This window comes from Cyprinus carpio, chromosome B21 (genome assembly GCF_018340385.1).
Source record: "Cyprinus carpio isolate SPL01 chromosome B21, ASM1834038v1, whole genome shotgun sequence".
Lineage (NCBI taxonomy): Eukaryota > Metazoa > Chordata > Actinopteri > Cypriniformes > Cyprinidae > Cyprinus > Cyprinus carpio.
This window is the reverse complement of record NC_056617.1, coordinates 7,874,690-7,890,969: the sequence shown is the minus strand read 5'-3', so window position 1 is coordinate 7,890,969 and position 16,280 is coordinate 7,874,690. Positions and strand designations below refer to the sequence as shown.

At 37.2% G+C, this 16,280-nt stretch overlaps 1 protein-coding gene across 3 annotated transcripts in view; it reads left to right on the top strand.

Annotated features, from left to right (window-relative positions):
- whrna (whirlin a) overlaps positions 1–14,411 on the top strand; it is an 83,249-nt gene extending 68,838 nt beyond the window's left edge. Inside the window, exons 8-14 of one of the 3 annotated variants that reach the window (XM_042747891.1) lie at positions 86–298; positions 838–870; positions 4,319–4,390; positions 6,234–6,747; positions 8,725–8,888; positions 9,498–9,620; positions 13,167–14,411. In XM_042747891.1, the coding sequence (XP_042603825.1) occupies positions 86–298; positions 838–870; positions 4,319–4,390; positions 6,234–6,747; positions 8,725–8,888; positions 9,498–9,620; positions 13,167–13,349 (1,302 nt within the window). In that variant the 3' untranslated portion in view covers positions 13,350–14,411. The remainder of the gene's footprint in view (positions 1–85; positions 299–837; positions 871–4,318; positions 4,391–6,233; positions 6,748–8,724; positions 8,889–9,497; positions 9,621–13,166) is intronic. The other 2 variants (XM_042747892.1, XM_042747893.1) reach the window with 2 other exon arrangements.
- Positions 14,412–16,280: the final 1,869 nt, after the last annotated feature.

The window sequence follows — 16,280 nt, the reverse complement described above, 5'->3', positions numbered from 1 at the left end:
TGAACATATTAAAACCCCTGAGATTAAAACAATCAACACCAGCCCGGTCACATTCACGGCTCTGTACATGTGTGTGTGTTTGCAGTTCTCTCTGCTGTCAGAGGTGAGGGGGCTCGTGACCCCTCAGGATGTGGAGAGATTTGACGGCCTGGTTTTGAGACGAGAGATTGAGGCCCTGAAGGCGAGGCAAGGTGGCGGAGCTGGGTTTCAAGACTCCTCCTCCATGGTCTCGTACCCTGATACGCTGGCCTCCTCCTCAGCCAGCTTCATGACCAACACCACCCTCAGCTCCGCACGGGTAAGAAGGAACATCCATATTCAGAATGAGTTTATGAATCTCTATTGAACACTTGTGTGCAATTATTATTGAATCCTACCCATTGTGTCTGTATCAATAATTTCAGACAGGAAGTGTTTAAGGCTGTGCATCTGTATTGGTGTGGGATGAGTGGATGGCTTTGTTGTTGCGTGTGACATAAAAAGCCGTTCACAAAATTGGTGGGCAATTTGGGCACAAAGAAGGTGTGTGCAGATTACTAGGATACAAGATGAAGGGCTGTGGGAAACCGCTTTTGTCCTTTCTGTTGGAGGCTTTTACATCCATCACTCGAAACCTGTCTGTCCTCCTGTCTCGCTCTGTCCAGGCATGTCTCACCTCAGCTCATCCACGTCTCGTTGTGAAAGCACAGCTGTTTAGATTCGTAGCCGTCTCAGGGGTGTGATGTTGGTGTGGCAGATGGAGAAGAGTTTTCTGACAGATTTTTAAGCTTGCTGGCTCCCAGTGTAAATTGCAGGAACAGTTTAACACCACATTCCCTATCCCTCTCAATAAAACAGGAGAGACTCCTCTGGCTGATAGATTTGATGGAGGTAGGTTAAACAATCTCTCGCTTACCTTTACAAAATGTACCATAGTAACCATAGTTTCCACTATATTACCATACAAATACATTACTAACCTTAAATACAGTAGTAATGTTCAGCGCAGTTTGTCCCGCACCATTTCTACTGCTGATATGAATGATGCCTCAAATGATGCAGATTATTGAGGAGAGGTGTGCTATTACTTTTCAGAGCGATTAGACTTATGATTTTTGCCCAGCGAGCGACGAAATGGCTGAAAAAAAATCACTTTTATTAACATTGAAGGAGGTACTTGAACGATATCTAGGGACTGGAATATTATAGAGACTTATGATGGGGATCCAATCACCCAGAACCCCCTAGCTACTGCACAGCAACACAAATCCATTCGGAACACCCTAGCAACGCAAATCCACTCAAAACACCCTAGCAACTGCATAGTGACACTAAAAATCCACATAGAACACCTTGAAACTGCATAGCAATGTGAACAAATCCACTCAGAAAAGCCTAGCTACAGAGCAACACTAAAAATCCACAAAACACATAAGCAACTGCATAGCAAGACATATAAATCCTCTCAGAATGCCATAGCAATACAAACAAATCTACTCGGAACACCTTAGCAATTGCATAGCAATATGAAAAAATACACTTAGAAGACCTTAGCAACTGCATGTCAACACAACAAACAACTAGAGCACCTTAAGAATTGCAAACACAAAACGAATCCACGCAGAACACCTTAGCAACGGCATAGTAACACATAAAAATACAATCAGAAGACCTTAGCAACTGCATAGCAATAAAAAAAAAAAAAAAAAAACGGAGCACCATAACAACTGCAGGCACAAAACAAATTTAATCAGAACACCTTAGCAACTGCATAGCAACACATAAAAATACAATCAAAAGACCTTAGCAACTGCATAGCAACACAAAAAACAACAACAACCGGAGCACCATAATAAGTGCAAACACAAATCAAATCCACTAAGAAGCAACTTACCAACTGTATAGCAACACAAACAAATCCACTTAGAACACTTTAGCAACTGCATAGCAACACAAGCAAATACAATCAGAAGACCTTAGCAACTGCATAGCAACACAAACAAATCCACTTAGAACACTTTAGCAACTGCATAGCAACACAAGCAAATACAATCAGAAGACCTTAGCAACTGCATAGCAACAAAAAAAATAAAATCATAAGACCTTAGCAACTGCATAGCAACATGAAAAAATACAATCAGAAGACCTTAGCAACTGCGTAGCAACAAAAATCACATCACGCAATTCAGATTTTTTTCCATTGCGAGTTACAAGGTCTGAATTACAGTATGTGATATAAACTCGCAATTATGAGATACAAGGTAAATTGCAAGTTTTGTTTCACAATTCTGAGAAAGAAGTCAGAATTGCGGTATATAAACTCACATTTGGGGGAAAAAAGTAAGTATTTTGCTATATAAAATTAGAACTGGAAGAAAAAGTTTGTATCTCACAATTTTGACTTTATAACTCAAAAAGAGTCAGAATTGTGAGATTAAAACTCAATTATCTTTTTTAGTTTCCATAACCAGTGACTATAACTGTGATATTTTGGTGAAAAATATGGTTACTATGGTATTCGGTTTGGGTGTGTCTCTCTAGCCAACACGCATGTTAAACTAGAATGAGCTTGCTATGATGTGGGTTTGTTTTTAACACACACTCACACATACAGGTACGTAATACAGAACAGTCTACATTCTCTGCATGGATTGATCCCTCTCAAAGTCCCTCATGTCTGATATCTATCTGTGTGTATGTGTGGGTTGCAGTGATCTGATATAAGTACATGCATGCATGTCGCAAATCAAAAATGTGTCCGCTGTGACTTTGTACCTCTTCATCATGGATCATTTGTTTGTATATATGTACCTCTGTGTGAGTGTGTGCGTGCACTTTGGAAATGAGTGAACGTATTTGTATGCAAGCTTTGTTCATGGCCCTCCTCTGTGGATTGGTGTTGTTGTAAGCTTGCCAGCTCTGGCTCTGGTAATTACAAGAAGCAGCGGCGGCAGCCCACACCGCAGCCCCGCAGAGCCCCGCAGACGAAGCGCTCGCTCTGGGACTCTCATCCTGGTACCGCACCTCATCAGCCATATGCAGAGCTGTCACCACAGATAAGCCCCCCAGACAAAAAAAAAAAAGAAGTCGTCGTCTCGCAGAGAGCGTCCTGATTTATGCTCCAGTGGAGCACAGCAGGGGATTGTGGGAAGGAGGAGGACCTGAGCCAGCACAGTGCAGTGTCTTTATGAGTCTGCTGTTTTGTCTGTTTTAATTTGAAGGAAGGAAACGGAACATCGTGTCCAGCCAAAGATTTAATGTCATTGGCTAATTTTTGCATTTGAAAGATTGGAGTTAGAATTTCTTTTGATACTAATAATAATAATACATTTTTCTTGAGCAAATCAGAATATTAGAATGATTTCTCAAGGATCATGTGACACTGAAGACTGGAGTAATGGCTGCTAAAAATTCAGCTTTGACATTACAGGAATAAATACATTTTAAAATGTTTAAAAATAATTTAAAATATAAAATTTTCACAATATTACTGTTTTTGTAGGTTTGATCTAATAAATTTGTGAGCCTTGGTGTGTGTAAGAGATTCCTTTCAAAATACATATAAAAAAATCCTACAAACTGATAAAAACTTTTGAATGGTAGCGTGTATACTTATATGTACGGTTATAAAACTGTTACAAAACTTGCATAATTTTTATACAAAAATCATCAATCAAGGGTTAAAAGTTCAGTTAAGGATTCATTAGACTGATTCAATCTGGTAAATGAAGCTATTCATTAAAAGAACTGACTCATAAGAGTCATTTGTAACTATTCATTAAAAGAACCAACTCATCAGACTCATTTGTTCATGAATTCAGTTTAACGTGTATCATGAAATATAAATGTGGCATATGTGAATTCTAAATTGTAGAATTATACAGCAAAAAAGCACAATTATTACAGGAATGACAGCCAAAACACATAAAACAAATTAGTTTATAAGTGCCTCCTTTGTAAGTGGTGAGCACACAAATAAAGTGAATTGATGAGGCTTTTGTTTTGGTGGAGGGGAGTTTTAATGAGGTAAATCACAGGTCTGAATACAATCAGCCGTCAGCGTCACAACATCACCTCCCTCTTATTCCACCCAAGCACACGAATCAGGACTTCTCTTGCTCTCTGTGCGATATGTGTTGGACGGAAAATGAGACTGGATGCGAGATTGAAATGTAGGACTGTAAGTGCAACTGTGTTTTGATGCCCCTCTGTGAAATGGGCCCTCAACAAAATGCAATTTCAATTGAACTTTTGTTTAGGGGATAAACACACAGCTGTGTTTTTAATTTGTGTCATAGTGTCTTGTTCTCGTTTTCTCTTTTGTTTTTCTCTCTCCCAGAACGATGGTGTTGCAGAGAACAACGGGGAACAGTCTCTGGAGCATAGCAGTGCCCTGCCAGACATCTCTCTGGTAAGCCCTTCAGTTTGAGGAGGAACAGGAAAGATAAACGAGGGGGAACAGAGAGAGAAAGGGGAGTGTTGGAATTTGCTGAGGTGTGGAATAGAGCACATTATGAGAACTGGCAGTGAACACCTTGAAAAGTACCAGGGGCAGATTATGACCATTGTGATGATGGCTTTTGAATGAAACCTGAAATTTAAAACTCTCAACATAGGGGTAGGCGGTATGACAAAGTGTTATGTCACAGGAAATGTGATTTTTGTATCAAAATAACAATATATTTCATATGTATTTTTTAATTTTAATCTAGCAGACATGGTATATGAAAAAAGTATATAATCTAATGAGATCAACAACTGTTTATTTTAATTAGATATTATAATAATATATATTATGTATTGTACAAATAAATATTACTTGACCTCATTAGATAATTCTGTTTTAATTGCCACTTGATGGATGCTAACCATTGTGATTTTAATATTATTCAAATATGACTAGAATATTTTAATTAGCTTTAAATCTTATATTTTCAGTTTTTTTTTAGATTCATTTTTAGTATTTTTAGCTTTAGGACTGTATATTAGTTTGTTTGTTTTTTTGTCATTTTTATAAAAAAAAAATGTTTCTAGTGTATTTAATTTTTTTTTTATTTCTGTTTTAGTTTATTTTAGTTTGTAATTTTGGTAAAAGTACAGCTTACATGTATCTCTAATATTTGATAGTTCATAAAAATTGTTTATCTAATAACCTAATATTTAATTTCATTTTATTCCAACTTCTTTCTTTTTTTTCAATTGACAAAAATTTTTTTTAGTAGTTTTAGTTAATAATAACACTGATGAAAACCAAAAGATAAAATTAATAATAGACAAATGATAAATCTGGCCTGAGTACGAAAACAGATTATGAACAGATATGTGATTACAAAATATTATATTCTGACTTGAAATTCTGATTGTACATTTTTAAAACAGCCAACACACACTTTTGACCACACATTCTATATTAATGCAGCAAGCTGATGTTGCTAAACTGTTCCTTATATGCCCCAGATGGATTAATCCTTCAATCCTATTCTTTATTTACTTTATTTATGTATCTTGTCACTGTCATGTGAAGATAACGTACGCAGAGCAGTCCTGCACATTGATGGTGATATATCTACAGTACAACAGTATAGCAAAATCTCTACTGTTGACATATTTTATACTGTCATGCCGCCCGGCTCTATCTCAAACGGTTGTTAAGGCTCAGCTACTCAGACAGCTGATGGTTGTTTGACGGAAAGAGTGAAAGAGAGAAATAGACGAGATGATGACACTTTCGCTGACGGCTGCCCGTTGTGAGAGAGATGGCCGAGGAAGATTGGGGTCTTTCTCAGAGAGTTTTCTGTTGGTAATCTGATGAAACCCCATCAAGCATCAGCACAGCTCTATCAGGAGCGTCCACAGGCGCAAGTCAGGAGCATGTGAAAGTAAAGTTTCCAGTGAATTTTCAGGCCCAGATGGGGGAAAAACATGCAGACGACTCGCATTTCGGTTTGATTGCTTTCTGACAGCACTGACACCTCATTCATCTGGCTTCTGCTCACCCCGTTCAGCCTTAGTTTGTTCATTTCCAGTGTTTTTTTTTTTTGGTTTTGTTTTTTGCTTTGCCACTTGGTCTGAATGAACCGATTGTTCTTGTCCTCAAAGCAGTGATTTGTGGGTAATTGTCGTATGTTTTAATGTATGGGTGTGTATGGTGCATTATAAGCTGGGAAGACTGTGTTATTGAATGCGGAATGTTTTATTGATCTACTTTGAAATATAATCTGAAATATGGCTAACGCTCTCCTCTTTCATCCTAGGATGAGGTACATTCCACCTCAGATTCCCCTCCTTCCTTTAAACCTCCTCCTCCCCCAGGGCCTCAGTGCCGGCCCAGTCGAAAAGCCACGCTTAGCAAACGTCCCTCTTCCAGCTCTTCCCAATCGGGCTTGTACTTCACTGCCCCTTCTCATTCCCAGACCAAAGAACCCAAACACCCAAAAGCACCCAAACCTCAAACATCTCCTCCTGACACCTTCAAGATAGACGTCCCAGCACCTCAGCTCTCAATAGTGAGTCAGCATCCTATCGGACCATTCCCCCGGGTCCAGTCCCCTAGTAAGGTGAAGCCTGCTGTCCAATCCTCATCTCCGATTCCTCCACCCGCTCCTAATGTACCTGCACCACCTGGGCCGCCACCTCCTCCGCCCCCATGCCCAGATAAGCCCGCCCCTTCTTCCCCAGCATCCAATCAGCATTTTGTCATGGTGGAGGTGCACAGGCCCAACGCTGAGCCTGATGTGAATGAGGTGCGGCCGCTGCCACAGGCGCGAGGTGAGACTGGCCGGATTTGATGCATTGTAGGCAGCTGCAGATATTTAATGTATCATTAACCAGCTGTCGATTTCTATCCAGTCTGGTTATTTTCACCCAATTAATGGCTCAAAATGAATTATCCTCAGTGTTCAAAAGGAAAAATTTTCATTTTCAAACAATTAGTTAACTTTTTTGTGTTCCATGGATAAAATAACCTCATATGTCTTTTGAATTACTTATAATTTGAATTATGGTTGAAAAAAAAATACATGAATTATAATTTTTGGGAGAAAAACTTTGGAACGTAATCACAATTGCAGACATTTTGAAAACACCTTGTATAATCTGTGAATTGTTTTAACAAAATAAGATAATAAAAACAATAAATAATAATAAGATACTTAACTTTAGTGCTGGCCTGAATAAGCTATTTTACATAACATATGTTTACATATAATCCACAAGATAGCATAATACCTGAATTTACCAAAATGACCACATTCAGAAGTTTCTAACATTTTTCTTAAAAAACAAGGAATTTTTATGGTTGTTTTATTTTACATAAATTAATTGTTAATCTGCAGATTATGCAATGCCTATGTAAGTGTATTACTTCAACTGTCTATCTGTGTTTAGAAACACTATAACCGTTCAAATTCAGTCTGACTAAAGCAATTGTTTGTCCTTTTGAAATGTTATTTAAAGCATTTTAGTCGAACTGAAATCATATAAATACTGGAGTGTGATACACAACTTTTAAAACCTGTTTAATGGTTGCATAAGTCGCAAATAAAAATATTATCACTGCGTACAAAAAGGCATACTGTATAGTAGGTACTACATTTTATTTGAAACTTGCTTTGTGACCGTTATAGTATGAATATTTATATGAATTAAATTCGGAACGTACTGCACCCGCCATGTTACCACTAGTTGTGTTTCCATTACAGATTTGCGCAAAACTTTTGTGATATTTTAGAAATGTCGATAAAAAACTATTGCAAAATGACGGCGTTTCCATTAACCAATGTTATACGACTAAAACATATTTTTTTCCTCCTGCGATAAGTCATGGCGACAGATGTCATTTACATATATTGCAGCCACCGCAATAGCCATTATTTTTAATCGAAAGAGATGTTGGCGTGTATCTTTAGCGAAGCAGCATGGCATTGACACAAGCATTGACTAGAGTGGCTGCGTCGGAGCCATAATGTGCCCCAGACATGTGCAGTGTAAATAAGGGGTTATCCAAGCATTAATGGCAAGGAAAGCCCCTTATACTTCAGAGCGGTTATAGTAAGTTAAAAAATGATCATGTGACTTTTACATATGCCAGGTGATCTGTAAATGCAAAAAACTGTTTCCAATGTAGTTTTGCTTAATATTCCTTTTTTGAATTGCTTGAAAAACCACAAGGATAAAAATGCAAGGATAAAAATGTTTTGTGATAAATGGGAGTTTGCGCGAATTTGACATTTTTTCAATTCACAATTTCAATTTGCGCAATTTGAAGTGTAATGGAAACACAGCTGTCATGTTTTTAATTCAGTTCAAAATATTAAACATGTTTCCTATACTCTGATGGGATGAAATGATAACCTGGAGCAAAAATAAATAAATAAATAAATAAATGAAGAAAAAAGGCCAAAAAACTGTTGACTGGCAGTGACTTGGTCAACTAGAGCTGACCCTCCAGACAGTAGTCTGGCCAAAAACCTAGCAAAAGTGGTGTATTCCAGAATTAAGTCTAGTATTTGCAATTGTGACTCAGCTTTGTCCAGCATGTATAAGTTAATTAGGCCGTGGTGCTGTGCACATGCTGTGAAAGACAGAGCTGACACACAATGTGTATTTAATCCTTTAAATATTCCATTACGTGTTGTCAATTATTCTTGGAAAAACAGATGTAGACAGTAGCTCCACTACACAAAACCCTACTACACTCGATTCTAATTGCATCTGAATGCACTTATTGTCACTGTCTTCTTGTAGGAGGGACATTATCCCAGCTGTCAGACAGCGGACAGACCCTTAGTGAGGACAGTGGTGTGGACATTGCTGAATCTGGACGTCTCAGTAAGGATAGCAGCCCACGTCCCGCCCGCACCAGAGCCCCACGGGATGGGCATGGAGGAGGAGAAACATCTGCCAAACCGGTGAGACCGAGAGAGAGAGAGAGAGAGGTGGATGTGTGAAAGTTAATGACAGTGACAGAGGGTCGGTGTTAAAAGTGTGAATGAGTGTTGACAGAAGAGTGCAGTCGCATAAATCTGTTTCCTCCCCCTCCCTGTGACTGAGCGTGCTTGACTTTTAACAATTAATTTTCACTTTTCTTCTTTTGGTACATACATTTCCTTAAGTTTTTCTGTTATTTCTTTGTCGACTCGTCCATCTCATCTCATATCACTGATCCAACAGCTCTCTGAAAAACCAATCTCAGTGTGCTGAATCAAGACACGTCCGTCTTCCTTTTGGCCGTCCTTTAGCTATTTGCTTCCCGGCTTTCTTATACGCATGAGCTGTGTTGTTGATCTCGCAGAGTGAACTAATAGTGCTATCTGAGGACACTGTGGTTGGGCGTAAGCCACTTCCTGTGGCCCTATTTTAGACAGTCAGACACAAAGCAGTGTGCATCATCAAAGCCAAATGTGTCTTTGCTTCCTATCTCTGTTCCCTTTCATTCTCTCTCCCTCTCTTTGATTTGCTTCTCTCCTGTCTCACTTTTCCCATCCTGTCTCTAATCTGTCTGTAAATCTACCTTGCAGCCGGGTCTGTTGGAGCCCATGTCCACTCTAGTGAGAGTGGCAAAAAGTGCCAGTACTCTGGGCATCGCAATAGAAGGTGGGGCAAACACACGTCAGCCCCTCCCACGCATCGTTACCATACAGGTGAGTAGCCCGTACAGGGTTCTGTTATATACAGCGTTCAGAGGTGGAAAGTCCAGGGGTCAGAAAGTAAAGGTCCGGCCATATGTTTATTCCAATCATGAATTCAGCCAGCTGATTTCACAATTAGTTCTACCTCCTGGCTGAAAAACTGTGCTAATTAGCAAATCCAGGTGATTGGAACAAAATACTGAGGAGCACTTAACCAGGACTTTCCACCTCTGACAGGGTTATTTTACATAAAACAATAATTTTAAAAAATCTAATAATAATAAATATGTATATTTTTGTATATTTTAAAAAAATAATTAGATTACATTTCTATTTTTAGAATTATAATAATAGTAATGTTTAATAAAGAATATATTTAAAAATATACATATACAAATATACAATACATATATGTGTACAGGTATATGAATTGTATATTTGTAATATTATATACAATATTTAAAAAATGTAATATATAGTAATATTTATATATACATATATATATATATATATATACTGTATATACATATTGAAATATTCATATAAGTGTGTTTTAATGTAAAAAATATCATAAAATACTGATAGAAATACAATAAAAATGCCAATATTTTGAAATATTGCAATTTAAAATAATGTTCTTTTTAAAAATCTAATCTTATTTTAAAACGTTATTTATTCCTATGATGGCAAAGCTGAATTTTCAACAGCCATTACTTTAGTCTTCAGTATTGCATGATCCTTCAGAAATTATTCTAATATGCTGATTTATTGCTCAAGAAACATTTCTTATTATTATCACCATTGAAAACTTTTATTTTTTATTTTTTTTTAAGCTGTGATATATGTTACTGAAGGTATTAAAGAAATTTGCTTTTTGTCCTAATTTTTTATGATTTATTCATCTTAATTTATTCCATTTAATTTATTTCATGAACATAAGATAAAGTTTACTAAGAAAAAGTAAGTAATATTCTACTGGTGGGAATATGTGGGATATGTGGGAAGTCATGGCCTAAATTTAACTAATCTCACACTGTTTGTGCTGTAGACAGCTTGAGGAGAGGAGTTCTTTTACTGTTCTATTAGTTGATTGTTACCTGGAAGATGGTAGTCATAGCCTATCTATGAGCCAGAATGTCATGGAGACTTGTTAGCAGGCTCTTTTGACTTGGTTTAGTAAGCAACCACCTAGAAAACCCTAGCATCCGCATAGCAACTTTTAAATTCCAGTTAGCAGCACCCTGACCAACATCCTAGCAACATGGCTTGATTTTTGTACAGGCAAGCGCCACACATTTTCTCCTATTGCAGTTCATCTTACAATACTGAACCTGAGTATGAATCACAATTGTACCCTGTGGTTCTTCGTATTGGGCGACTGCCAGGTTTTACAGCTGATTATACAATTTCAAAACCCTCTGTCAGGTCTAAAGCGGATGCGGAGCCTGAGACAATGACAGACAAAAAATGAGTCCCAATCATGAGCGCCCTGCCGTCAGTCATATATAGGTCTATAAGAGAACCAACAGCTTTGCTGAATTAAATAATGAGCACAAGAGCACGTTATTGACCTCCAGTTGTGGGCAGCTGTAGTGCAGGAAGCAGGTGTTGATGTTTGATGCCATTGTGGCAGTGCATTATTCCTGGTTCTGTCTTTTCTAGTACTTAAAATCTCAAGCACTCTGTTGAACAGGCTTGTGGGAACGCTGCTGGCTCGTTGTGCAATTTGTAGAGCGAGTTTATATGTGAAAGGCTTTCTGTGTTTTTACGTGCAACAGCGCTGGAGGGGAAATGATGTGCGTTTTTAGAAGGGGACGGCTTCGGCTGTGAAAGACGAATCTGAAATTACAGTGCCGCTGATTACCGTTGATTTAACAGCAAATCAGCAGCTTCTTAATAAAAGATTGAGAGAAGGGGGCAGGAGAACAGGAGAGCAAAAATAAGAATATAAGAGATAGTGAAAGTATGCTAGAAGAAAGGAAGTAAATGAAAGCGATTGAGAGACGTAGAAAGTGCATCTCGGGAGGAGAGAAATGGACAGGCATGAGTGGGTTTTAATTCCCCGGCTGCAGTCGGTTCATCAGCGTCATAATGAAAATCCAACAACAAAAGCGACTGCAGATTAGATAATGTGGAGCTCTTTTGTTTCCATCATTTTTAGGCAGTGAATGAAAGAAGATGAGGTGCTGGTAAGATATAAGTGGGTGACTCTTGCATTTCAGCCTCTATTAGTTTACTACTTCCTGTTGCATAAGTGCTGTCATTCACTAAAGCAGACTGATGTATGAGCAGTAGTTTAAAGGCAAGGATTAAAAGGGTTAACTGGGATTTTGGAAGATGAGGAACCCTAAAATCTGTTGCTCTAAATTATTATCACCCCAAAAAAGTAAAAAATAAAACTGATAAAAAAATTATGATGTAGACGGTTTCTTATAGCTTTTCAGTCTTTATTTTATTTTATCCTGAGTAACAAAGGTGGCTAAAATGTACCACCTCAGTTTATTCCGTATTGTTTACAGTTCGGAATAGTCTGTAGACACTTTTATGGATGTACAGAAATTCTGACTGCGAAGACGACACACATTTCTTTAGTTCTGTTCCAAACATATGATTTTCTTTCTTTTGTGGAACATAAAAGAAGACATTTTGAAAAATTACTTTTTTTGTGCCCATACAATGAAAGCCAGTGGACTCCAGTGTTGTTTACACCACAACATTCTATAAAATATCTTCTGTGTTCCACGGAAGAAAGTCATACAGGTGGAAACATCTGGGTGAATAAATTATGACGGAATTTTCATTTTTGGCTTAAATAGCTTAATTTTATTGTTACTTCAGCATTATTTATATGGTATTTATTTATTTATTAGTGTTTATGGTAACACTTTATAGTAAGGTTCCATTTGATAATTATATTTAATGCATTACGTAACATTAACAATGAGCAATATTTTTATTTATTAATCTTTGTTAATGTTTATTAACGGATGTCAACAAATGGAACCTTATTGTAAAGTGTTATTTTTTTATATATATTTTCCGTTTTCATTAAAATTGTACTACTTTTGTTATGTACTTTTGTCATTTTTATTCGTTTTTTTTTATTTCTGTTTAGCTTTATTTTTATTTTATTTGAATTCACGAAAACTATACAGTATACACTTCAACGTTTTCAGAAACTTCAGCTCACTAAATGAACAACTTAATTTCAGATTCAGACAATGTCCCAGATCTCTCTAATGTGATTTAATCTGGGTTTTTAGCAAACTATCGATCAGTTCTCCAGCACTCATAACACAAATTAATAATATATTAATTTTCAAATTTCATATTCCCTCTTCCATCTCCCATTTCAAAATTCAAAAACAAAAACAAAATACACAAACTAAATTACAAATTCAATTTTTACCCAGAGGGAATATGACTTTCTAGTCCAAGACAAATCTACCAACCTGTGTACCTGAAACCGTATTTAGCACCAAAAGTAAACTGACAAGCATATTCTGCTTCTAATTCATCTTCATTTTCTCAAACTATCTCTCATTCTCTTTCCCACAGAGAGGCGGTTCAGCTCATAACTGTGGACAGCTGAAGGTGGGTCAGGTAATCCTAGAGGTGAATGGAGTGTCTCTCAGAGGAAAGGAACATCGGGAAGCCGCACGTCTTATCGCGGAGGCCTTTAAAACCAAAGAGAAGGACTACATTGACTTCTTGATCACAGAGTTCAATGTGGCTCTATAGGACTGTGCGAGTACCATGATGCTGGGACACTGGGACACACCGCGACATGTCTTGCCATGATTAACCTCCAGAATCCTGTTACATGGTAGACTTCAGCTCACCCTCCTCTGTGATGTTTTGAAACCAGTCACTGTTTAAAAGGCCATTCTGTGTGGACCAACCCGGCACTGACCTTTCCAACGGCAAATGCCAGGATAGAGCAAAAGTCAGTCTGTTCTGTTTGTGTTAGAAGATGGGACATCTTTTCAGTTGGCTTATTCTTTATGAGTTTCTATAATGAAATTTGGTCATCTGACTGCAATATCACAAGAGACCCTCCGTCGAGCTTGGATGTGTGTCGTGTTTTTGATATACGATACCGTCATGGAGTCTGGGCCCAGCATCTTGTCCTGGTGTGAGAGTTTGTGTGAACATGTCATGGAAATCGTTGTTGTTGTTTTTTAAAAGTCATAGCTATTTTATAAGAAATGTGTAAAAATGGATAAAATGTGTTTAAAATATATATATATTTAAAGTTTAAGAGGTGCACATAACTACTGATTATAGCAAATAGTGATTAACCCCATAGAGATTCGAACTGAAGTGCTTCTCACTACAGATTTTTGTGAGCAGAACCGCTGAAACATCTGTCATCTGCCTTTTTTTAAACTAGTCAGCTGGTTTCAGTTTTTGATTGTTGTTTGTGCTGTTTCGCAGGGTTTTTTTTTTTTTTTTGGTAATTACTAAACCATGGCAATCAGTCATTAGGACAGAAATGCTGGAGTCCTGAGAGACAGCTGCTGTGTTCAAATATCTAGTGAGCTGCCTACGTTGACAGTATTTCTTAGAAAGCATAGACACTTACAATTTTAAGATAACCATGTTTTGGCCAAATTTTATGGAAGAAGTACATGCATCAGGGCTCAACAATAAGGATGGCTCATTGACCAGGAAGTTAAGACATATCGTTCAGACGTTTGGGGTTGATACATTTTTCAAAGAAGTCTCTTATGCTTACAAAAGCTGCATTTATTAACAATATAGTGGAAAATTACAGTTTATTCACAAATAATGAATACAACAAAAAAAACAAGAAACATCACAAATTATCAAAGAAAAACATCTTCTTAAAAGAAAAAAACAATACAATAAAATACTTTTTTTAATGAAAACCACAATACAATAATATATTTTAATACTTTTAAATGCATGCTAAATATATTTAGTATAATATATATATATATATATCTGGTGGACAAAGCAAGAAAATATTGCTTTTTAAAATTCATTACTGATAAAAACAGTAGCATAGCAGCAGGCTAATGCCCAACTATTAAAATCAGGTGCGAGTTGATTCTCCTGTTCACTGACTACATAGAGCACTCCAAATGATTTGAATTTTGGCTAGGATGCTTCCTATATAGGACGTAGACAGCAAGGCAGCTCACTAGGTTTTGGGAAGAGTCTTTGAAGACATGCTGGCATTGTGAAGATTCTTGGGAAGAAAAATCATTCTCAGATTTATTTAGATGGAGTGAGAAAATGAGAAGACCCTTTATCCAGTTATGAGCGGTGAAGCAGGAACTTGACATTGCAATCAGAGACGAGCAGCTATCGAAACTAATGAAAAGTTTAGAATTTCAGCAAGGGATCTGATTGATGCATTGAAAAAAAAAAGCATTCAGACTGGGAAGAGGTGGCAACACAAAGCAACAATGTGTCAGTCATGTTATATAAGCGGGAACAAGTGGGAGAGGAAATTGAGAAATGGTGTTATTGTAATGAGTGTGAGTCTGTCTGTCTTTGAATGCAGAGGCAGAGTGTGAAACAGTCTCACAGAGCCAAGATATGTGTGTGTGAAAAGGGGAGTGAAAACTACCTGAAGCTTTGAAACATTGACTATAGTGCAAGCACAGGACTGCTCATATCCACCTGCCCACCCTCTCTAATATGACAGCCATCTTAAGCCCACCTAGATCACATATGCCACCAAGTGTGTTGCTTGACTCAGACATTTGAACAGTGCATATATAGTATATCTATATATTTTAAGTACATTATTTGTAAAAAGTTGATAATATCATTCTGAATTCTTTTCCTTTGTATAGCTGAGGTGCTCAGAGGGAAGACAGGCAAGACTGAATGAACAACTTTTATAGATGCAAGAAATGATTTTCCTACTGTCCTTTACATTTGTCTTGTTTTGTACAACATCTAAAAAATTCTTAAATCCTAAAATGAACATTTGCTGACAGTTTACTCACCCTCGGGCCATCTGAGATGTAAATGACATATATATATACACACACATATATACATATACTACACATATATATACTGTATATATGTATATATATACTGTATATATATGTATATACAAGATTATTTTTTATATATATACAAGATTATTTTTCTTTTTCTTTTTAAGTCATTTTGTTTTTCAAGTAAGTAACATTTAGGAATTTTTAGATATTGTACTAGAAAACAAGACAAAAAAACTGTGTAAGAAAATCGTTTTTTGCTGTGAATGTAATGGATTTGTTGCTCCAAATCCATGATTTTATCACCTGTTTGTTTTGTTGCTTATTTGTTTTATCCTTGTCTCTTTTACTTCCTGCAGTTGGGTATATCTGTGCTTTCATCAGTCATCTGAATGCAGTAGGCTAAAGCATTTATCCAGTCAAATTTATCCCCTGAAATCTCAGTTCTGCACACACCTGTCTGACAGCAGTAGGAATGAAATGTACTCTTTTGTCAAAGCTTTTCTTTATTGCTCGTCCCACTGATGCAGAGCGTTCACGGCAAAGTCCTGAATGCACAAAGGTATCAGTATGAAAGGCTTCCAAGGAGAGAGAGAGGGGTCTTTGCACCAGCATCTATCCCAATGACGCAGCTCTTCAAATGGAGATCAGTTCTCTGTAGCACACGTGTGGAGCTGCAGAGCTATTGTGT